A 23,808-nucleotide genomic window follows, 5' to 3' on the forward strand; every position below is an offset into this window, starting at 1 on the left:
TTCAATGAAAGTTTAGATTGCGTATACTTGAAGAGATAATATTATTGAATGTGGACGGTGAAAGAGAGGATAAAAAGCAGAGCGGCGTAGTAGTCAGCCTCTTCAAAGGTAAGTTTCATTTGTTCGCAAAGTAGTAGTTTCGCCACACGCTATACTGACAGCAGGATCGTAACACATAGACACCAAATAAAATCATGAGCAAACGCACAAAGTATGTTGACGCCTATGCTTATCTAGTGTGCAAGTTTTATACTAGCGCTTCTAGTCTAAACATTTCCAAACGAAGGCTACAAACGGCACGATGCAAAGATAGCTGTAAACCATAGACACCAAATAAAATCATGAGCAAACGCACAAAGTATGTTGACGCCTATGCTTATCTAGTGTGCAAGTTTTATACTAGCGCTTCTAGTCTAAACATTTCCAAACGAAGGCTACAAACGGCACGATGCAAAGATAGCTTAAAAACCCTTCAATTAAATCATGGTGGTGACTTACTGAAGCGTATATGCAGAATGCGATCACACAAGCTCGGCAAGGCTCTGAATAGACAAGTGCCCTTCCCCTTTTTGCCGATGCCGATACGGCTAACGATTCATTGCTCTGTAAAGCCCATGCACATAAATTTAGCCTAGCATATAGCCTGGAGCAGCACCTGAATACACTAACTAGCAACAATCTGCGGTAAATGGCGCATACAAATGCCTTTCTGTAGAGAATATAGAGGCCACGGTACTTTTACCAGACGCTAGAAGCAAAACTAAGTTTACATGAGGTATATATGTTTCTGAGGAATAATTGTTCAGTAAGTTCATATAGTAGGTTTAATGATAATATATAAAATCAAGCTCAAATGAAGTTTACCCAATTTTGAGTCTTTATTCTTCAGCACGTGAGTTCGACGTACCTTACTTAAAACATTCAGGCATATTTTCACCACGTTGGCTCAGTGAAAGGCCCTGAATCTCACCATGCCAGCTCTGCCGTTCTCTCACAGCAGGACGCAGTTCACTTATGCATTTAATCAGCAGGGTGCGTCAGACACCGTTAACATTCTTGCTACACCGTGAGTTGCTGCGGTAACTACGAGGTTTTACCGAAGGTATATATACCAAACATGCGAAACAACTGTTTCCTTTAGTGTTCATCTAGACTTCTGCGTAAGAGAGAGTTTTAATAGAAAACCGCGTCCTGCTGTGTAACTAGAATGCCGTTCGTTGTAGCTAGAAAGCTTTTTAAATATACGTATGTTATTGCGGTGCTCGCATCGGAATCAGAAGCTTAAACAGGTTACACCATACGGAATTCTAGTTATACTGAATAGGTGGTTACCTATTCGAAATGACTCCTGCTACTTTATCAGCGTTGATTTCTCCCTGTGGGGCTCCTATTTTACGTAATCGTATTGCCATCGTACCTTACGGTTAGCCCTCGAAAATCGTCGTAATGTTACCGTTAAGCGCTCATTGCGACCGTCGCTCATTTTCAAAGAGCGTGGTGTGCAGGGAGCGGCGGAAGCGAAGGCGAAGCAGTTGAATGAGTAAAGCTCCTACTGATGCACATCGGTATTTCTGTTCGAAAATTAATTTCTCGCCGATAACCAACAGCTGCTTCGCAGTTGTTGAATGTGGCCACTAGAGCTATCTGTTGTTGCAAACAGCGAAAAATATCAGCCGGAGGAATTTAAGGCCGGAAAACCTGCAAGAGGAGGGGGGGGGGTAAGTTAAGGGAGATTCACTGTTGCTACTGCTACTGCTTCTGTGTCACGCACTTTAAAATCATGAGCTGTATTGCACACCTTGGGGTTGAGACTTAATCAAAAGGTTATTCTATTTCAGGCTCTGTAAGGAAAAACGCATCCTATGCTTCTACAAGCAGCGTTTGTTCTAGCAGTGACTGCTGCCCTTATTTGGTTGATACGGCGTCGTCACCGGCATGGCCTATTTGCAAGACTCGCTGTACCTGGGCCTAAACCAGATCTACTCTGGGGAAACTGGAAGCAGCTCAAGAAGGATCGTATACGGGTCAGCCTCTTTCTTCTTGTTTGGATGTAAAGTGCTCAAGAGCTATTGCGCATAGGCAATGTTAGTGGGCTTAATTGACATCCTAGTGCGTGCAAAGCTGTCACTTATTTGAGTGAGTGCTACCAAGATGGACATGTGAAGTGGTTGACATAATCATTTCCAGGGCTTTAATGCCCAACCACCAGAACTGGTTAACTAGGTAGCTGTGTAACGTCAGACCTAATTTCTCGAAGCCCCATCGTTATTCCTGGCTCACAAGTGGACAATTAAGGAAAAGTAACATGGAAAGTTATCTATAAATCTGAAAACACGTTTCTGACGACTTTATTGTCCTATATATTTACTGGTGAACTGTATTCCCCACTGCTAAGTGCGTAATTTTGTACATGTGAGTTTGTCAAGTGGATTGAAGTGCACTATCTTTAATTTGCAGTAGGTTTAAATAGGTTTACCGGTAATTGCTACTTACGAGGCGTTCAGACATTAAACATGACGCCTGCTTAGCTGTAGACATCAGAACCAAAATCTACTTCATTTTAAACACAAAAGTTGGGCGTGGCCCAGGCAAAAAGCTGTCCGAGGCAGATTGATAGTACCGACTTCCAAGGGGCCTTCTGAGAGAAACAGACAGCGGATTTCACATAATAGAAAAGACAATAAATGAATCTCCTTATTGCAGGCAGATAGCGAAATTGTACGCGGAAAGGAATTCATAAAGTCGAAAAAATACATATAAAGCATTGTTACAATGCCTTACGAGAAGGTATCACCAGGAATATTAAACAGATGGATGGAAAAAGAAGAAAAAAGCCTTTCGCGGTCAATGAAAAGAAATTTCAATTGTTTCATCACGTACCCTCTTACATTGGACTTCAGCGTGCTGTCCCAGTCTTTTAAATTATTCGTTGTGCAGCGAAGCCTTGGAACTCTGTAATTCGTCGTCCTCTCGAGCACCTTCTAGTGGGTCGTCCTCTTCTCTGAGAGCACGTCCCTCGTGCTGAGAGTCTGCGCTCCGTCTTGGCTGTCGCCGTTATGCACCGTCACCTAGTGCCGTCAATAAACGCCTTTACAATTTGCTGGACAGTGCTGCGCCGTCAAACTAGCTTCGGTTCCCGTTCGATACCCCTGGCGCTTCGATCCCCTACCGTTCCGTCTACGGTGCCTCAGGACGAGCGCAGGCAAACAGCTCCCCCTGCACTGACAGGCATGCCCCGGTGTCCCCCATCCGCGACCCTCCTGTCTTCACCGGCACGTGGAGTAATGGCTCGCGATTTACGAGCGCGTAAGGGCACCTAATAAATGGGATGAGGCACACAAACTGAGCAACCTGATGTTTTACCTCGCGCGTGTGGCAAGCCTTTGGTACAACAACCACGCAACCGATTTACCCACGTGTCTGATTTCAAGACCGCAATCATCGACGTGTTTGGCCGCCCTGCCGTTCGTAAACTGCAAGCCGAACAGCGTTTACGTGAACAAGCTCAGTAGACCGGTGAGTCTTTTACGAGCTACATAGAAGACTTCGTGGGCTTGTGCAAGAAAGCCGACGTAACCATGTCTGAGTCTGACAAGATTCGCAACGTTATGAGAGGCATCGACGACGATGCCTTCCCCGTGCTACTCGCCAAGAACGCTCGTACTGTGAAAAAGGTGATCACGCTCTGCCAAAGCTACGAGGAGCTGCGCCGGCAGTGGTTCGTGTCCCGTCGACCTCAATCACGCGACGCCGATCTCGCTGGTTTGTCGGCTATTTATGATTACTCCACCTTGCTCACCGAGAACAAGTCATTCGTGCACGAGGAAATTGCCCGCCAGTTCTCTTTAGTGGCCTTCCCTCAGACGCAGCATGTTGAACAGCCGTCTACCAAACTGCTGCATTCCTTACGCCCAGCTATTCAGCAGGAAATCGCGGAGGACAAACCGCAATACTACCAACCCCCTCCGGTGCCTGCGCCGCTCAATTACGCGCAAGTTGTAGCCAGGTCACCCCAAGCGATTCGTATGGCTGCCCACTTACTTACGCCGAAGCCGTCGCCAGACGTCAGGCCTTTGAAGTGAGTGTGCTGGCTGCGTACGCCGACGTCATCCCTAGGCCACAACTGCAGCCCATCGTGCAGTCATATCAGCAGCCACCCCTCCACCGCGTCCTGCGCCATGGACGGGACCTATCCCGGCGAACCGATGGCGCACTTCCGACAGCCGCCCCATCTGCTCTGCGTGCGGTTGCGCCGGTCACGTCGCCCGCTGTTGCAATCGCGCGCAGCCGCCCCGAGTCGCCTCAGCCATCCCCATTCAGTCAAGCCGCCCGTACTACGATTCACCGCCGCCTATGTCACCGTCGTCTCGCCTAGCTTCCATCTACCCGCCGTTCACCGTCACAACGACGCGGCTCACTATCACCGATGCGGCCACGTCAGGTCCCACGCGACCAGGAAAGCTAGTGTCGCAGTCGACGAGGCAAGGGCTGCCACGCTACCGAACAGCGAAAGCCCTCAGCGAAGCCCATCGAACGTGATAGACGCGTTTGTGGATGGTGTTCACGCATCTGCCCTTATCAACACTGGAGCCGCCGTATTCGTTTTGGACGCAAAACTTAGACAATTACTGCGAAACGTGCCGACGCCAATTCCCGGGCTCTCCCTCCGTACAGCCAGCGCCCAAAGTATTCACCCTACAACGGTGTGCATAGCCCGAATCATGATTCAGGATGCTCTGTACACCATCGAATTCATCATAATTCCTGCATGTTGTCCCATCCTAGGATGGGAGAGCATGCAGAAAATCCCATCCTAGGATATTTTCTCTCACGCCACGACGCCGTATTCATTACGCACCAGCGGAAACAGAGCTGTCATCATTCTCTGATTTGACGCCCGCAGACAATTCATCGGCTGCGCGCAATCTACTCGTCAAAGATGGCACCAACGTGCCTGCAAACTCCTCAACAGGCGGTGTCAGTCTACTGCGCCAGTCTCTCCGACACCGTTGCACTCCTCTCGCCATTTGACCGCGTTTGCACGAGGAAAGGCCTGCTGGTGCCTTTCGCGACCGTGCAAGCCACTTATTATGCGGTTGTAGAATGTTTGTATGGGATATTTACGACTAGACCTACCTTGATTCGTGCACAAACGCGTCGCTAGATATCAGCCCCTTAAGTACGCTATAGCCAGTCTTTTGGAAGATTGCGTTTGTATATACAAAAATTCAGTTTGAAATCGTATCATTTAGACGCTTTCACCATATCAGGCTTATTGAACAGAAGAAGAGTTGGCGGCAGGATCGCGTGTCCCTTAAAGATATCAAAACCTTTAGCACCTTATTTTACATCCACTCCAGTTCGCTGGGTCTGTGGCTGTCGATGTACGATAGATTAAAGTAGTAGTAGCAAGAGTAGTGATTAAAGAAAAAAATGTCGCTCATTTAAGCAGACCATAAAAAAGAACTGCGCAGCTTCGCAGGGGAAGAGAAAAAAACGAGCTTAAAAGAGTCATGAAGCAGCTTTGCCAAGTAATCGTCGAATGACCTCAACTTCGGAGCTTAGTGCCTCACAAATCGATTAAAGCAAACATTTATCGAATTCGTGGAGACTTGAGTTACAGGGGTTTGTCGCACGCTTCAAGCGCCTTTTCTCTTCTATCGTACCGACGAGCGCGCTGGAAGCCACGAAGAGGTGGATGGTACGTAGGAAAAAAATTGGCCGCGTATCTGCGTGCTTCGCTGCAAATGTCGTCTAAAACGATAGAAGTGGCGCTGCGTGAGATATGGACGCCATCTGGCAATACGTCGGGAAAGATGAGTGCTGTGTTGCGGGCTTGTAGTCCCGGTGCAGCAGCAGGCGATGACCGGCGGTGACCAACGCGATCGGCGGGGACGCCAGCCACCCCGAACACGCGGTTTGGCGCGAAGCGCCGAAGCAGAAGAAACGTACCCACTCAATGAGTACTCTCCACACACTCTTTATTTACACGTTGCCTGGGTAAAACAGGAATGCCAGAGCGGCGCCCGACGGCATTCGTACAGTGCAATACTGAACCGAAACCGAAACACAACAATGAGCTCGTGCAGAGGGCACGGAGGAAGGCAAGTTTCAGCGCAGTCGCATTTTCAACGCAGCTTAAGAAACTAGGGTCTCTAGAATTACGTATCTATGTATTTTCTATTAAAGGAACACACCACCTAATACTTACCTAGTGATTTTGCGCCTCAGATATGCGTAATGTTTGCTTTTTGATCAACAATGTACACAAGTATGAACCTAGTCAGCCGTTCAAGATGGCTGGCCCTTGGGCAAGTGGTTCAACTTTGGCCGGGTGGCTGAACCGAGTGACGCGCCGACAAACAGAAAGACAGACAGAAAGACAGACCAACATTTCTGCGTTGAAGTTTCCCAAAAAAGACTATCGTCTTTAATATGTGACGTCAGAGCGCGTCGTAACCTTGAGTGCGTAATAAAACGTGATCGCTCTCTCCCGTTGTGAATCCTGCGCGCGAGCGTGGGTCACTGGGAAATTTAGCTCACTATGGAGCGTAGCGCCTGCACTCCGTGGTGAAAAGCGCAATTGATCCAAACGCCGCTCATGATTGATGCCGGCTGTTGGCCAATAGCATGCTACCCGCTGTCTGACGTCACACAGCGGGCGCTGGCGGCGAACGAGTGAAGACATGCCTGTATGAAAAGAGGGCGTCCTGAGAAAATGGCAACTTCGCACAGCCGCTTCTAAGCTTCCCTTGCCGCGCACGACTACAAGATTTGGCTAAGATGTTCACAGGCAGTGCCTGCTATCGGCAAGATGCCTTTTCCTACCAAGCCCAGAGGGTGGTTCATGACCCCTTTAAATAAAAGGAGATAGTAAAAAAAAGAACAAGGACGCGTTCAGGCGGTGGCAGAATATGGTCATTTCGCGCGCTGGCGGAGGCCGATGCTCAAGAGTGGCTGGCGATTCGCGTCGTTCCGACAAACTCAAGCACGCTGAGCAACGCATGATGTTCCCGGCGCATCGGTATTATCAAGTCCATATGCGTTGCAGCAAACAAGCACTGCTGCCTGTAAGCAGTAATGACCTTAGAGAATTCCTGGGTCAGGGCTGGCCATGGACAGAGGAGGTACTCAAGGGTCTCTGTGTCTGGGTTAAAGTTGTCAATAAAAGTTTAGCCAGGGATATGGCTTTCTTTAGCCGAACTGGAATTAGTTTTGTTGATTTCTACAGGCAACCAACTACTCGCTAATTCAAACACAATATTTTCAACGTGTGTGTTACAAGGCTTGCAAGACATCACATCTGGAGACCATGTTCCCTTATTCGCATTCATATTATTCCACAAAATGGGCCCTGCAAATAAAAATCTAAATACGTAAATAATGCAAAATATATGGCCATTAATAAAGTCAACTTTCAGTGCCGAAAAAAAGGGCTCCGGTATGTGCCTTTCTTCGGTCGGTTTCTGTTGATGTTAACTTTGTATCTTGCATCTACCTTGTACGCACATAAATAAATGCAAAGTAATATTTATAGGCAGCAGATCGCAATACGCTCGCAGTTCACAAAGCTGTAAATTGCTGATACAAGACTTATTCTCACGAGTAGATAGTGCAGCCTGATCTATGTACACTAAACAATTTATTTATGCAAAAGTTCACCTTACACAGAGGGCAGCGCTAGTCGTACATTGGCATGTATGTAGTATATCACCAACATTGTAGGGGACGTTTTGCATATAACACATAGCGTACTCTTCCTGAGAATACAGCGAGCGTTGCTGCACTGATGTGAGGCGACGCTGACAGCATTACTCATTTCAGGTAATGGAACAGTGGATTCAGTGCTACGGCAAGGTCTTTGGGATATACTTGGGTGACAAGCCCTTCATGGTCATCACTGATGTGGAGCTGGTTAAAGAGTGCTTCGTAAAAACTACGAAGGCGTTCCAGGACCGTCCAATGTATGCTGTTGAAGTGGAGCCAATCATTAGTGGACTGCTTTTATTGCGTGGTCAGTACAGTCACTTTGAAGTCTTACATCATACGGGCATCTTAGTGGTCTTTTTTTATATTCTTGTGACAGGATTGCGCTTGTACATTTAAAAGTGATGCTGGCAGTGATAGGCGACGCTTTTATTGTGATGGGCTCCATTTGAATTTTCTAAAGCATCTTTCTGCTTATACCCAGAAGTTAACCTGTAGTAGGCCAGCGTTAAGGGAGAAACAAGAGATTGGAAATGTCCGACTGGTTACCCTCCGTAAATACCGATAGGCAATTCTGCGCTGCGGAAGCAGGTAACACAAATAAAAAGTGACGAAGACAGCTCCTACAAAGCAGAGAAAACGCAAATGAACGGGACGCAGCTTCCATAGCATGTCACTCCGTCTGCGAGCCCTTCAAAAAGTGGCCCTTCCATGTGCGAAAGTGTATGTCAGCATGAAATCACTACCAATAAGCTTACTGCGCCGGAATACGTATTTTGAGATGAAGCTCGTAGCAAATCTCGTCTCGGCCAAACACCGTACGCGCCGTGCCCGTGGCCGCGCCGGACGCTGCCGGTATGGCCAAACATCGACCTGCCAATTCGCATCGACGTGCTACGAAACTCACAGACGGCTGGAGTTGATAAGAGCACGGGCAACCATGCCTCAGCACGAGAAGCCGAAAATAAACTATTTGGGGCCCTGTATTTGTCCCTTGAACGTCGCTTTCGGAAATGACAAATGAAACTTCAATGCACTACATGTTACTGATTCGTTGATATTTAGAGTAAAGATGAAGAACTTGGAACCAATATTTTGATACTCGTTTGAGCAGTAATCAGCGTATGTAATGCGGTCCTGTACCAAGAGTTGGGCACCGCAGAAGTACGCATTTTTTTAAATTTTAGGGCTAACAGCAATAATTATGATCTCACCGTGGTGTCAAATTGTGCGAATTAGAACATATGTGCAATATTTTGGTAGTGTAGTAATTATGATATGAAATGAGTTGAAATTTACGAAATACGAATGTTGTGAAATTGGGCCCCACCGACGGAAACGTTATTTCGTCCACATTAATTCATATCTATTTATGCCATTACACTACACTAAAGTTGCAAACAACCAAAAGAATGTGCCCCGCACTTTACTTGGGATAATTGTCTATTGAATTCACTAACTGGTTAGCTGCCACATCGTGCAAAGATCACGTGCTACGTGACACCCACTGGCAACAAGAGTGTTGCACATTGGCCGCATAAGGCATATTTGGCTGTGGCTAACAGAGAAATGTGTCCCTCGAATAATTCCCCTTCCTTTGTGCTCCCTCGCCACATAACACTACAGTACAGGTGGTCCTCACGTACTTCTCAGAGGCTAATTAAAAAAATACTCTCAAGCTTAAACTTTGATCTCTCCGTATAGAGCGGCGTCCAGCACGTGGCGGTACCCCGTGGCGATGAGTGCATCTGATTGAAACGCCGCTCCTGCTTTGAGTCAGCTATCTACCAATAGCTGACACAAGCCAAGAACTCCGTATGGGTGCCCCCTGAAGGGAATGTACGGGACTCTATGGGAAGGCAGGCTGCTTGAGAAAGTACCAACTTCGCACTCCGCTTGTGAATTTTCCTTGCCGAGCACCACTGCAAGATTTTGCTCAGCTGTTCACAGCAGCGTCTGCTTCCCGCAGTATGTATTGTTTCACCAAGCACCAAGGGTGTTTCAGGACTTCTTAAATCGCGGTTATGTGCCGCCATTTTCAGCATTCACTGCAGCATCAGATAATGCACCAAGTGTTTTTTCGCCGCAGTATTGTTTCGCGCATGAAGTCGAAACGCGGCTGTGAGCAACGACTACCTCATGTGCACTGTAAAAATTCCCTTTCCCATGCTGCAGGAGAGAAGTGGAGAAGAGTCCGCTCAGTGTTCAACGCCTGCTTCACCGCTGGAAAAGTGAAGACGCTCTGTCGCATTATCGACGGCACTGTGATGCGCCTTGTCCAGAAATTTGACGACGCTAGTCGTTTTGGTGACGTCATCGACGCCCATGAAGCCGCTCGTTGCATGGTATTGGAAACGCTCACAAGGAGTGTACTTGGACGGCAGGTGTGTTTCTTGACTGCTCCTCCACCATGTATTATCCGGTATTCGTGAACGCAAAAAACGCAGGAGTTAAACAGGTGAAGACTGATATCTTCATTCGGCAAAACTCTCCCTAGTAAAACAAATTATGCATGGTATAAAAATAACCGCAAGCACGTTAGTCTGTCGGCGAGATTGGCAATCGGGTGAGTCCAGAAAAGAAAACACCAGCTGGTTACCATTCTTGTTTCTTATGCAATGTATCGAATGATATCGCTACACGTGTCGATCAGTCACGTGGTCTTTGTGTTTCGCTCTCCTGACCCACGCATGTATTAAGGCGTGGTGCAATAAACTTATCATGATTCTTCCCGTTACGCTCGGACTGTCGAGATGCGCCAACAACAACAACGATACACCTTAGATGCAGGTTTCGAACGCTGAGGTTAGTTTTGTGAGTAGAAAATTTTATGAAAAAAAGAAAAGTTTGACTAACTCAAACTGCCGCTCCCCAAGGGACAGAAAATATACAGAGTCATACCTTATTCACATGTTCAATACACTCCAGCCAGCAGGTATTCACGTTTCTAAGGGGGCTCTTGAATCGATTCGGTATGGCACATGCACAATTGAAAGCAACGAGAGTTAAGCCTTGCTTCTAGGAATTTCGAACCTACTATTGTTAAAATGCCACGTGCTTCCACTGACAATCATTCAGCGAAACGTTCGCCCTCCCCTCCCCCCCCCCTCCACTTTTCGTTCTTTCTTTCTTTTTTTTCCGCCTTCCATGTGACTCACGCAGTTCGTCACAGCGGCCTCTCCATCACCTCCCCCAGCCCCACTCTGTAGAGGGCACGAAGCATATACACACGATAGCTAAGGAAATCAGTTCCAGCCTTGAAGAAGACAAGTCCACTTGTCGAAACGTCGGCTGCGAGCACCCACCCTCTGTTTACGGATTTTTTCATCGCAAGCTTCCATCTTCCACCTCCTGCCGTTTTTTTAGATGCCTATAGCTACTAGATGACTAGATGCCTAAAGCTTGAGCTTCCGCAACATTTGTAATCGATGAACTGCATCTTTCTTTTCTTGTTCGTCCGCGTCTCAAGCGCCTTCTAGATTGCCGAAGCCTCTGAAGTGTATTGAGCAACTGTCTTGGGCCCATACACGCTTTCGTCGAACTCTTGACGAATCCACTAAGCAATTGCTTGCCGACGCAACGCCTCGAATGCTCCTTGTAGTTCTGTCATGTAGAATGTCTTTCGGCATCTGTGAACGCGGTATAAAGATGTATTTCTTACAGCTTTAGTTCTATTACATCTTAGTTGATTGATGAAATGAAAGTTATGCATACTACTGTTCCATTACGTGCTACCAGCTTTCATTCTAGCTTGACCGAGGTTAAGTGCGTCTCTTATCCTCCTAGAATTTAGTTTCATCATTACTTTGTAGAGCGCTGAAATTATGCCGACGGGTCCGAAGTTTTTAAAGTTTTCTACGTCTCCGTTCTGTGTATTAGTAAATCGTTGTTCTTTCTCTTACTACGTGGTAATTTTTAAGTTTTAAGGCACATTGTGCACAGTACCGCAAGCTTAATAAACATATATCTCGCCTATTTGTTCACGCTGTTGTTATGCAGTCCTACCCGGTCGTATTTTCGTGACACATGCCTTGTACGCGCCCTATGTCTCTGACGTGACACTTTCGTGTTGCAGAGCTTACTACTGTTTAGTTTTAGATGCGAAGTATCTCTTGCTCGGGGGTATGTAAGGCGGCGTGGTCATCCCCACGCAGCGTTTTGGTCCGCACTCACACTACGCATGCGCGACTCTCTTCCTTCCCTCTCTCCAACAGCTGCCCGTTACTCTCTCCACTTCTCTACCAGCACCTGCTTGCGCTTGTCCTGCGTTCTCGCTTCTGCTCTCACGGCCCATACGCAGCTCTCCTCCTCTAGTCTCCTCTCCTTCAAATGGCAGAGCGCTGCGCGCTTTCAGTCCAGCGCTTGCCTCGGTTGGCTCCTCTGAAATGCGGGCTCGGCATGCCGAAATTCTCTTCTGCGCAGCACCGCGTAGGGCCAGCGCATGCGCGTCCCCTTCCCCTCTCTATCTTCTCCCACACTGCCTCTCTCTCGCGTGCCTGTCGACGTTCCCCGCACGCCCTGTGAGAGTTAACGGCCTGGCTAGAGGGAAGACACGACGCGCGTAGTGTATCTCTTCGCGTTCCATGACGCGAGGTCGGTAGCATGCCCAGCGAACGCCAACGGAACGCGATCGTGCAAGTGCTCCGGCTGCCCATCGCCTCATGGTCCCCTTTAGCGGGAGATGGTGTCATTTTTTTCAGCACTTGCTTAATTCTCGCCTTCGTTATTTTCCTCGAATTCACACTGCTGCTTCATAAATAGTGCTGCTGACGGCTTCGTTCATATTCTCTCAATGTTCTTAGATGATTGCCAGTATTTGTTCGCTATTGTAATACTAAATTACCCTCTTTGAAATTTGATTACCCCTAAGCTGGGCTGCTTTTAGTGAATAATTTTGTTGTGGCTCCTTGAAGGGTGTCTGGGGTCTTCGCGCTCACCAACAGGTGATCACTGCTTTTAACCTCGCTTTCTATCCTTTGTATATTATTTGTATTCCTGCACATTATGCAATATATGTCGCTACTTTTTGCTTCTTTGCGGCCACTTCATGCCCACTCCCTGTGCCTATGTTTGTTAAGCAACGTGTTCATTATATTAAGGCGCTTTCTTTCTGCGAATTCCACTTGTATTTTTCCTGTCTCATTCGTAAAGTCGATCCCGTAATTGCCGATATCCTGTTCTGTTTTCTTCGTTCTTCGTTTTTTCAGATTGAATTTGCCAGCGACAAAGGTGCACTTGGTCGGTTCTATGTCTTCAATTCGCCTACTTTCTCCTCAATATGGCTGGACGCCAGAGCATACATTGTATGCTATGGCGCCTGCTAGCCTTTTAGATCATCTAGTATTTTTCAACGTTGCCCGCAATATCTTTGCGGATTGGAAATTCCACGCCACGCTCTCCCTCCTCAGGGAGCCCTGTGCAACATATGACGTGCCCATTAATCATCACTGTGTAGGTTGCCCAGATTTACTATGCTCACTAAGGCCGATGACACCCCAGTCAGTTCCTTCGAACTCCTCAAGTATTAGCCGTGTAAGATTCGGTAAACATCAATATGTTAAAGTACTTTTCTCCTGGAAAACTATCAAAAATTCACCATATCGATATCTCTTAAATAATATTTCGTGTACACGTGTTTCATACGAGCTAACTTTCAGCAAAGATATGTTAGTGAGATCATGTTCACATAAAATTATTTTTAGTGCGGTAACGCGCACCTGTACAGACTTTTTACTTTGGATATTCATTCATTCATTCATTCATTCATTCATTCATTCATTCTTTCTTTCATTCATTCATTCATTCATTCGTTTTGTTACCTCAACAGTCTCTGGTTGAGACATTACATGAGGCAGTGGGTTATAGAAAGGTTAACAGTGTAATGTAAGTTATGATGGGATGGTTTCGATGAGCCGCTTGAATGCTTGAGTGTCAGCGATGGTGGCGACATCGGTGGGCAGGTCATTCCAGTCTCAGGCTGTGCGCAGGAAACACAATTCGTGAAAAGTGGCCGTGTGGGCTTGTGGCGGATATACTGCGTTGTAGTGACGGTTGTGGGAAATGCGGTGGGCTCTTCTGATATATGGGTGATTCAAAGGCAAAGAACAGGAGAAGTTATGAAAAAGGTTAAGACGTACGATTTTGCGGCGTGTAGCTAGATTGCGTAAGTTAATGTGTGCCTTTATTGCTGATATGCTTAAGTTGTATGAATAGTTAGCCAGTCTAAAGTGTGCCGCACAGTTCTGGACAGACTCGAGGGCGTTAGTTAGGTTATTGTGGTAAGTATCAAAATTCACACTCGCATAGTCTGGTTTTGGCCGCACAAAGATTTCGAAAGCAACATTTTTAATAGAAGGAGGAGTGAGCGAAGACGTACGGCATGCAGCACTCACGGATTCAAATGAGACATCATTTTTTTGGTATAACTAGGGGTATTCGAAATTGCTCGAGATAACCCCGTCATGTCGCCACAAATCTGGTCTCAAAAGATAATATTGGCTCTGACCTACGAGTTGGAGTCGAAATAACGCCTATATGACCCAAGCTGAAGAAGGTGGAGGCGAAAGTATGCCCGTTACTTAGCCCTAAATTGTCCTCTTTCGATCCGTGATTATTGTATATACCCTAGGGTAAGATTAGCAGACTTTATTATGTGATTAATACGACAGGTCCAATTTAGACCGTGGTAGATCTACACACCAGTGTAGTTAAATTAATATTATCAACTATATATTACAGAAATATTCATTGTGTCTAGTTACACCGCATTTTCACAGCGTTCTTTGCGCAGTGAGGCGAAAACAGTGCTTAATGAAAACTTAGTTCGTGAAAAATGTGAAAGACTGACGTTTTTTAAATTGTGCTCGCCTGTTCCTGAAAAACAAAGTGGGATCCGTTTGCACCGAACAGTGAAATTTCGCACATTGGCAGCTCATAGTCATCACGTGCAAAGCGCAGGGCGCACGGGAAACGACGGACGAAAGAGCAGAAGCAAAGAGGTCTGGCCTTGACTCTCAACTGAAATTTTATAAAAAAGCAAAAAAATATAAATATCTACAATTATCACAACTGTGTCGGCAAACAAAAACACCGAAAAAATAAAAATGAGAATACAGAATCGAACTGGACAACTCGCACTTTCGATACAATCAATTTGGTGATCAATCAAGGTCATCGACGGCCTGCTGACACACGATTCTCCTTTGCTTCTGATATAGAAAGCTTCGACAATTTCTCTGGCGACTTGCTGTCTGTGATGTGTTAGAATCATTGTGTCGACAAAATGGGGGGAGCAGCTGCACTCGTGATAATGGTCAGCGAGGGTAGACGGTCGGTCTTCAGTGAGTGAACGTTTGTGCTCTTTAATCTGATGTTGATACACCTTCCGCTCTGCCCAATGTAAGTTTTGCCACAAGACAGAGGTATTTCATACACAATTGCCACGTCACATTAAAAAAAATTGGACACATGTTTCACCCCGCATCCTGCAGTCCATGCGCCAGTGCGTAGGCGTTACTTATTTTTGTGAATAGACCAGATAGCTTTCTGGGCGAGGAGAGCACGGCATCTACACCAAATCGCTTGGCAACATTCGTGATGCCATGCGCTAGAGAGAGAGAGAGATGATAACAGGAAGGCCGGGAGGTTAACCAGATATTAGCATCTGGTTTGCTACCCAGCACTGGGGTGGGAGGAAATAGGGGCAAGAAAGGCGGTGTAGAGAGACAGGGAGAGGGGGAAAAAAGAGCATAAAAACGCATACACAACTTATGAGCGTAAGGTATTACTGCAATGCTTTTTGGTGTTCCCGATTGCGGCTCTTTTGTAGCGTTAGCTACACTGACCAAGCCGGAGCGGTTTTGCGTGCGCGTACAAGGGCCGTGCTGCGCATGCGCAAGGAGCAGTGATGTCACACAGCTGGCGCACCAGAACGCTGGAACACTCTAACGCTATGAGCCCGTGACTGCGGGCGGGCTCATCGCGCCTCCATCGCGTGTGCAGCGTCGACTAGCCGAGTGCGTCCACTGCTGCCACTGCATGAGCGCGCAAACTGCGTCACGGGCGATAGCGTCCCCCGTCATCTCTCAAAAAGGACCCACCAGCCTCTGCGCAGGTGGGCCCAAAGGCTCTGCCCCCTGAGGCGAGGCCTCTTCGGCGAACATCCAACGCCTCCCAAGAGGTAATGGACATTAGTTCGATTGAGGCGGTGCGGAACGCGCCATAGGAGCGGCGCCACTCTGTCAATTGCTCTAAGAAAGAAAAAGTTCCTATTACTGGGCCTAGAAAGAGCTCCGTAACTTGTAGTCTCTGTAAACACACAGAACTAACCTTCCATTCAAGATGGATACGCAGGAATCGCAATGGAACGTCATAGGTCTTCTGCATAATCTAAGCGATGTTGATGAGCTCCTGCGTAAATTCAGTCAAAAGGTATGCATCTAGCCAACATATGGTGTTGTACTGGGTGCCTGGACATAGAGACATCAAAGGCAATCTCTTGGCTGACCAGCTAGCCACTTCGGTCCACATAAATGCTACTAATACACCTATGGATGAAGGAAGGAAGTGGAAATCTTAAGGGCTCCTTTTTCTTTGTTATACAATATTGTGTGATATATTATATTAATATATTATTAATAATATTATTAATCTATAATATATTGCCACCTGCCCAACATGACAGGTACGGCGAGCGCGAGCCAACAATCCACAAGAATGGAAGAAGACGTTCTGGGACAGTGCGCGCTCTCGCTATGAGTTGTTGTTGTTTAATGTGCAGGCGCGCTAACTGGCGAGCTTCTTCAGCGTACTGGGTAAGTTGGACAGCGTCAGCTGTCAGCAAAGCGTCGCAATCGTGTGGAAGCATAGCATCCAACATAGTCTGAACCTCACGTCCATAGACAAGGCGGAAAGGCGTGAATCGTGTAGTTTCCTGGATGGCAGTGTTGTACGCGAATGTGACGTACGGTAGGACCTGGTCCCACGTCTTATGCCGGACATCAACGTACATGGATAACATATCGGCGATGGTTTTGTTCAATCGCTCTGTCAAGCCGTTGGTTTGCGGATGATATGCTGTGGTCTTGCGATGGCTCGTGTAACTAAGCTTGAATACGTCGTCAATGAGCTGGGCCGTGAAAGCTGGTCCTCTGTCTGTAATTACGCATGACGGGGCGCCATGTCGAAGAACGATCTGGTCTATAAAAAACTGGGCAACATCGGAAGCCGTAGCGCGCTGTAGTGCCCTTGTCTCGGTGTATTTCGTTAAATAATCTGTGGCAACTACGATCCACTTGTTCCCAGCAGATGACAACGGAAAGGGGCCCAGCAAATCCATTCCTATTTGGTCGAACGGCGCCCTAGGTGGTGTGATCGGCTGCAGAAGCCCCGCGGGCTTGAGTGGCGGAGATTTGCGGCGTTGACATTCGCGGCAGCTTTTTACGTACCGGTTAACAGATGTGGAAAGCTTGGGCCAGTAGTACGCTTGTCGAACTCTGGCGAGAGTTCGAGAGGAACCCAAGTGACCAGATGTGGGCTCGTCGTGGCAGGCGAGAAGTATGTCGTCACGCATGTCAGTGGGTACGACTAGAAGGTAGGTCTTCTCGTTGCCGTTCGTGTTTTTCTTATACAGAACACCACCTCGCAGGCAGAACGACGACAGACTTCGAGAAAGACGTCGAGGTATGGGAGAGTTGTGCCCTTCGAGGTTTTCGATGATTGCGCGGATTTCGGCGTCCTCGCGCTGTCGTGTAATCAGATCCGTTGTAGTAAGGGCCCCAAGGAAGCCGCTGTCATCCTCGACGTCGTGGTTTTTTTTGTTTTTTTTTAAGAGGGGGGGTAATGCCACCTGCCCAACATGACAGGTACGGCGAGCGCGAGCCAACAATCCACAAGAATGGAAGAAGACGTTCTGGGACAGTGCGCGCTCTCGCTCTGAGTTGTTGTTGTTGTTGTGTTGGCAGCCATCTTCCCTGTCTTGTGTGCGTCTCTCTGCCGGTGCAGTATTTACTAGTTCAAGTCCTTTTGTAGCACGTGACAACATTATATTAATATTGTGTAATACGCCTATGGGTGTGCAGTAAAGGACCTGAAATCCTTTTTAAGGAAAAAAGCTCAGGACCTTCTGGCAAAGGTCATGGGATCTAGAAATACATAACAAATTACACTTAAGCCATACGTCGGTAGATGGATGCCCACAGCAGACACGCCACACCGAAGTAAGATTATGCAGACTTTGAATAGGACGCACACACAGCACACACGCGTACCTTTTATCCGGTAGTGAGCCACCCAGCTGTGATAAATGTGGCCAGCCACTCCCAGTCCTTCACGTCTTGTTGGAATGCCAGGAACTTGAAGCACTTAGGAGGAAATATTTTCTAGTACCAGTCCGACAGCAAATCCCACTACACGCAGTAATGCCGCTAGGCAATTCATCCGTTTTTTAAATATGATTATCTTTTAAGATACTTAAAAAAACTTCGTAGTTTTCACATCATATACACAAGTGATCCGTAGCACGGCCCCTCAAGAGAGGTCGACGTTGCGGTTGTTTCTTTCAGAGAAAGCACCAACCTCAGGCCCTTGCTCTCAAGGGCGCACGTGAGGTTTTCGTGCTACCTCCATGCTCTATTTCAGTATCGCAAGCACTACTCACTCATCCTCATCATACACAATTCACGCCACTGTCATGATTTCAGCATTTATATGTTTTACGCACCGCCACTGCGAACAATTTTAGGCCCTTATACAGCTACCTAACATCATCACTGAACACATCCCTTATGACCTGGCACTCTTTGGCCACAACTTGCCCTTCGGCCATAAAATACCATATAATATCATCATCATCAGCGTTAGCGTCCCTCTCCGTTGGGCGAGGTCTGTGACGTCACGGGGGGCGTGCGCAGGCCTTCCCTTGTCTAGGTGGTGTTGATCGGGCACGAGAGGCTGCCATAGAGATGCTGCCGTCTGTATGGCAGAAACGCCGGTGCTGTGCCGGGCGTTAGGGCCATAGACACGGCAGCGTATTACTACACTGACCACCGAGCCGTCTTTGTGCCAATAGAGAAATGGCGTTGAGCAAAAAAATTACACCATCTCCCACTAAAGGGAGCGCTCATAAGTTAGCGCATGGCATCAAGAATGTTGCCACGCGATATAGTGCAGATGTCGTGTTCTCCTCAACCAGAAATCTATCTGGTCTATGCGCAAAAATAAGTAAACACCTAGGCACTGGCGCACAGGCTGCTGGATGCGGGGTGAAACATGTGCCTAAATTTGTAGATTATGACATCAGAATTGCGTATCAAATACCACTGTCTTGTGCAAAACTTACATTGGGCAGAGCGGAAAGTGTCTAAACATCAGATTATAGATTTCAAAACAGGAGAAAGTGCCTCAGATCAGGCTGGCCGACGTTTCGATAGGGGACCTATCTTTGTCAAAGGCGCCTTGTCATCCCTGGCGTGTTAGTTTTATGGGGTTAGTGATGACGTCGTGTCCAGCGGCGGCGCGTCTGTTGCTGTTGGTAATTTCTGCCTGGAAAGAGAGAGGAGTAAAGGCTTTACTCCTCTGCTTTCGAGTTTCTCTCTTTCCAGGCAGAAATTACCAACAGCAACAGACGCGCCGCCGCTGGACACGACGTCATCACTAACCCCATAAAACTAACACGCCAGGGATGACAAGGCGCCTTTGACAAAGATAGGTCCCCTATCGAAACGTCGGCCAGCCTGATCTGAGGCACTTTCTCCTGTTTTGAAATCTATAACGTGCATCCATCCGTCGGCTCCCTTCTTGATCTTAAACATCAGATTAAAAGAGCACAAACCTTCACTCACTGAAGACCGACCATCTACCCTCGCTGACCATTGTCATGAAGGCGGCTGCTCCCCCCATTATAATGACACAATCATTCTAACACATCACAGACAGCAGGTCGCCATAGAAATTTTCGAAGCTTTTCACTTCAGGAGGAAATGAGAGTCGTGTGTCAGGAGGTCGTCGTTCACCTTGAGTGACATTGATTATATAACACTTCTAAAAAATTATTGTATCGAAAGTGCGAATTCTCCCGCTCGTTTCTGTATTTGCAGTTTTATTTTTTCGCAGATTCTTTTTATTTTTAGGCGCTTTTTGGTAACATGGTTGTGATGATTGTAGATATTTATATTGTTTCCCTTCCAATAAAATTTTAGTTGACAGTCAACGCTTGTCCTGTTTGATCCTTCTCTATCGTTCATCCCGAAGGTCGCGGGATCGAATCCCGGCCGCGGCGGCTGCATTTTCGATGGAGGCGAAAATGTCTGAGGCCCGTGTACTTAGATTTAGGTGCACGTTAAAGAACCCCAGGTGGTCGCAATTTCCGGAGCCCTCCACTACGGCGTCTCTCATAATCATATCGTGGTTTTGGGACGTTAAACCCCAGATATTATTATTATTATTATTATTATTATCTATCGTTCATCGTTTCCTGCGCGCGGCTGCACTTTACGCATGCTGAAGATGTAAAATCTCGCTCAAGTTTCTATATTATTGCAGCTCATAGCATCATTCTGTTAGCCTAAAGCTTTAATTGTGTAAAGTAAATAGAATACGGTTTTTTTTTCGTTACAGGTAGGCTGCCAAACGAACAGCAATGATGGAGCACTGAAATCATTCGAAGTTATATTTCGAGAAGCGGACAGCGCCTTGTTCGAGAGTGCGTTTGCTTATCCCGGTCTCTACAGCATTCTTCAGCGCCTTTATCCATTCACATCGTTCTCCAAAGCGTTGCAGAAAGTAATGGATGACGCGTTGATTACTCTAAACAAACGAAGGAGTGGCGAGGAAGGGCGAAAAGAGGACGTGCTCCAGCATGTTATCGATGCTCAAGAAGGGGTCGGAAATGTTTTGCCCACAGCTAGCGCTAACGTGCGTTTTATTGATGACCATATCTTGGTATGTAACTTAGCGATACTTATTCTAGCTGGCTACGACACAACATCTGCCTCCCTCGCTTTCCTGCTGTATCTTCTCGCCAAGCACCCGGAAGAACAGCTAAAAATACGAGCTGAAATTGTGAGTGCCCTCCGTCATAAGGAAAACTCAGATCGTCAAGCTTTTGCGGAAACTGAACGTACCGCCACCAATTTCGATGCGAAGCAAGACCTTGAACGTGAGGGATGGCAGCCCAGCCACAACGTTCCCGACTTGTCACCTCCACATGCCACAAATGATGTGGTGAGCGAAGCAGTTAGCTCGGTGCACGAAGCGTTGCATGATATATATGGCCAGCGAGCAGATGTGCCACAGGCGTCCTCGAATGCAGAAACAGGGGAAAACGAGCTAGATGAAGACGACGTTATGCAGCTCCAACGCCTCGACATGGTTGTTCGAGAGGGTCTGCGCTTGTACCCGCCAATTCCGATCAACGTAATGCGCGAATGCACGGAAGACACGACCATCCTGTGCCAATTCATACCAGCAGGAACAAGCGTTCTTGCGCCACCGTGGCACATCCACAGGAACGAGGAGATGTGGCCTGAACCAGACCGATTCGTACCGGAACGCTTCGCGCCTGAACACCGCGACAACGTGGCATCTTCTTACTATCCATTTGGACTCGGCCCCAGGACGTGTGTAGCACATAGGCTAGCGATGGTCACGTTGAAGACGGCGCTATACAGACTAGTGCGAAATTTCGACATTTCCCTCGCTGAGGACTTGCCGGACCCGTTACCTATATGGGTGCATAACGTTGTTCTGAATCCCAAAGTGGCCATAAAACTTACGGTTACGAGAAGCAATATAAAGCAGATTCAAAGGCAGTAACATGTACAGCGTTTGTACCGCTTTTATTATTGTGGGCAGTCTGCTCTGTTATTCACCGAATTAGGAGGAGTTATTTCGAGGGTGGCTATTTTACCTTTTTCTCGAGCGTTGAGCATTAATTACCCCTCGCTGACTGATTCACTGATAATCCGTGAAATGAGTCTGCCTTCATCCCTTACACGCTCTCGTGCGCTTATTGTGCCTAATTTATTAGTATGTCGCACTTTTGCGACAGCACCTGAGTTTCACAGCTCTTGAACCACTGCGACCTCTCCGCACGTTGATATTTTGCCAGTATCGAACAATGTAACGCACACAAAATACACATCACAGAAAATAAAAATTATATTACCGTACATGGTTTCTCATTTTTGCAATGCAGGTTTTCTCGAATTCAGTTGCGCCACATGCCTCTTTCTTGGCGGAGTAAAAAATATACCTCCGAATAAGAGAAACTCATGCTGGGCGCATTGCAATGTTAGCCCACTGCTATCGTCAGGTCCCTTATGTAAGACTGCAACAAGTGGTACTGTATGTATCATGTGGTGCGTAGACAGCTACAACTATTACTCAACAGAGTTACGTCATTTGAATATAATTAATGACAGCGCGCATCCGTTACTCTGTCCCTTGTTAAGTGGTCGGTCGTTTGATTATAATTTCCGAATGCTTCCGAAATTCCACTTTTTGGCTCATGCCGCTGCAGTACTGAGAAAGGGAAGTGTAGAAGAGCTTCTTGCTGGGCGAGTTGGTACATGTCTATGGTGGGAATCGTTGCGCGTTCAGTCGGACGAACGCACGAAAAGCTATGTGGACGGAAAGAGCGCAAACCTTCCATAGTTCGCACTCCTTCTGTCCACATCCTTTTCTCCATTGTTCGTCCGACTGCACGCGCAATGATTCCCACCAGTAAGAAAGGCAACGTCGCGTCTGCGTGAATGTTATCGAAGCATACTGACACTCTCCCTCAAAAATATAGTTCTTTCCTTCACTTTCGCATTCGCAGAGGCAAAATGGAATACTTAAGACTACAGAGCAAAAACAAAAGCTCGTGGTATTCCATGGCGCTTCTGTCGACTGTGTGTGCCCATGCGTGATTACTTCATGTTCTTATAAGCAGCAGCCTGTAATGTGTAGCTTCTAAGCTGGTAACCATCCTATGTATTCTTCATGGTATACTGCAAGTTGCGTACATTGAGAGTCAAGATTTTCCCACTAGCAGAGTGTCTGTTAAAGATGGTTATAACAGAAGGGTGCCTCTTCACCGTGGGGCCGGAACTGTTCAGTGCACTGAAATCAAAAGCCGTGGAATATACATTTGTTAACTGCTCTTAGGCGTTGCTTCCTTTTTTTTTTTGGGGGGGGGGGTTATGTTCTCCAAAAAATTACACGATCTCCCACAAAAGGTAACCATGTGGGTGTATGAAGCAGCGCTGGGTGTTCACTTGTGTTTCCATTGTTGTTCCATTTGTATGTTTCCGTCTATGTTTCATTTGTGTGTGGAGTTGTCTATATGTTGTGTACCGCTTACGTTACCCCCCCTCCCCCAGCTAGATATTTCCGATGCGCTTCGGCTTCGCGTTCCCTCGCAGCATCAAGAATCGCTTGCCAGCGTTGCCGTTTACGTTCAGCTTCGCGATCGTCCATGACGCAGTTGCGAAGGAGAGTACAACGGGAGCGAGCGCGCGCCGCATTATATACGAGTGCACAGTTGTGACGGAGAGAGAGAACGGGGAGAAGAGAAACAAAGCGGAGGCAGCATTCACGCCACCTCCTGGCGCTCACGCAAAGAGAGGGGGGAGAGTTGGCGCATGTGCAGTACGTGGGGAGCGGACGCGTGAGGGATGGTGGACACAGCCCCGAGCAAAAGCTGCTTCGCATCTAAGAACGGTTAAAGTAATTTACCACTTACACCATAGAGAACTGGATTCTTTGCCCGAAACCTGGATCCCGAAACATATAAAGGCAGCCCTTCTCCTTGACGTTGGAGTATATTGTGAAGCTGAGGGGCAGTTAGGAAGGCTTGAGTAGAAGTGCTTGACAGATTGAGTTCCCACTATGAAATGCTGAGGCCACAGAAGGACGACCTAAACTGAAGCAATTTGAAACTCGTACGCCTCATCAGATATTCTACTGGAAGCTTCAACGCCAAGCCTATAAGTGTTGAATACTTCTCTTGTGGAAAAAATGCTGCAACAAGTGCAAAAAATGTCTATGGTGTTGTGGTTACTGCATCGGGTTTCGTAAGACATGTCTAAAGGAGTTCAAATCCAGGCGTCACAACTTATT

General features: G+C 47.2%; 1 protein-coding gene across 1 annotated transcript; it reads left to right on the forward strand.

Annotated features, from left to right (window-relative positions):
• Positions 1-971: 971 nt before the first annotated feature.
• On the forward strand, positions 972-21,519 carry LOC119398626 (cytochrome P450 3A6-like). Its single transcript, XM_049417374.1, has 6 exons — positions 972-1,066; positions 1,952-2,024; positions 7,825-7,964; positions 15,821-15,886; positions 16,487-16,520; positions 20,323-21,519. The coding sequence occupies exons 1-6, from the start codon at positions 972-974 to the stop codon at positions 21,517-21,519; spliced, it is 1,605 nt and encodes a 534-aa protein (XP_049273331.1).
• Positions 21,520-23,808: the final 2,289 nt, after the last annotated feature.

Source organism: Rhipicephalus sanguineus, chromosome 7 (assembly GCF_013339695.2).
Source record: "Rhipicephalus sanguineus isolate Rsan-2018 chromosome 7, BIME_Rsan_1.4, whole genome shotgun sequence".
Classification (NCBI taxonomy): domain Eukaryota; kingdom Metazoa; phylum Arthropoda; class Arachnida; order Ixodida; family Ixodidae; genus Rhipicephalus; species Rhipicephalus sanguineus.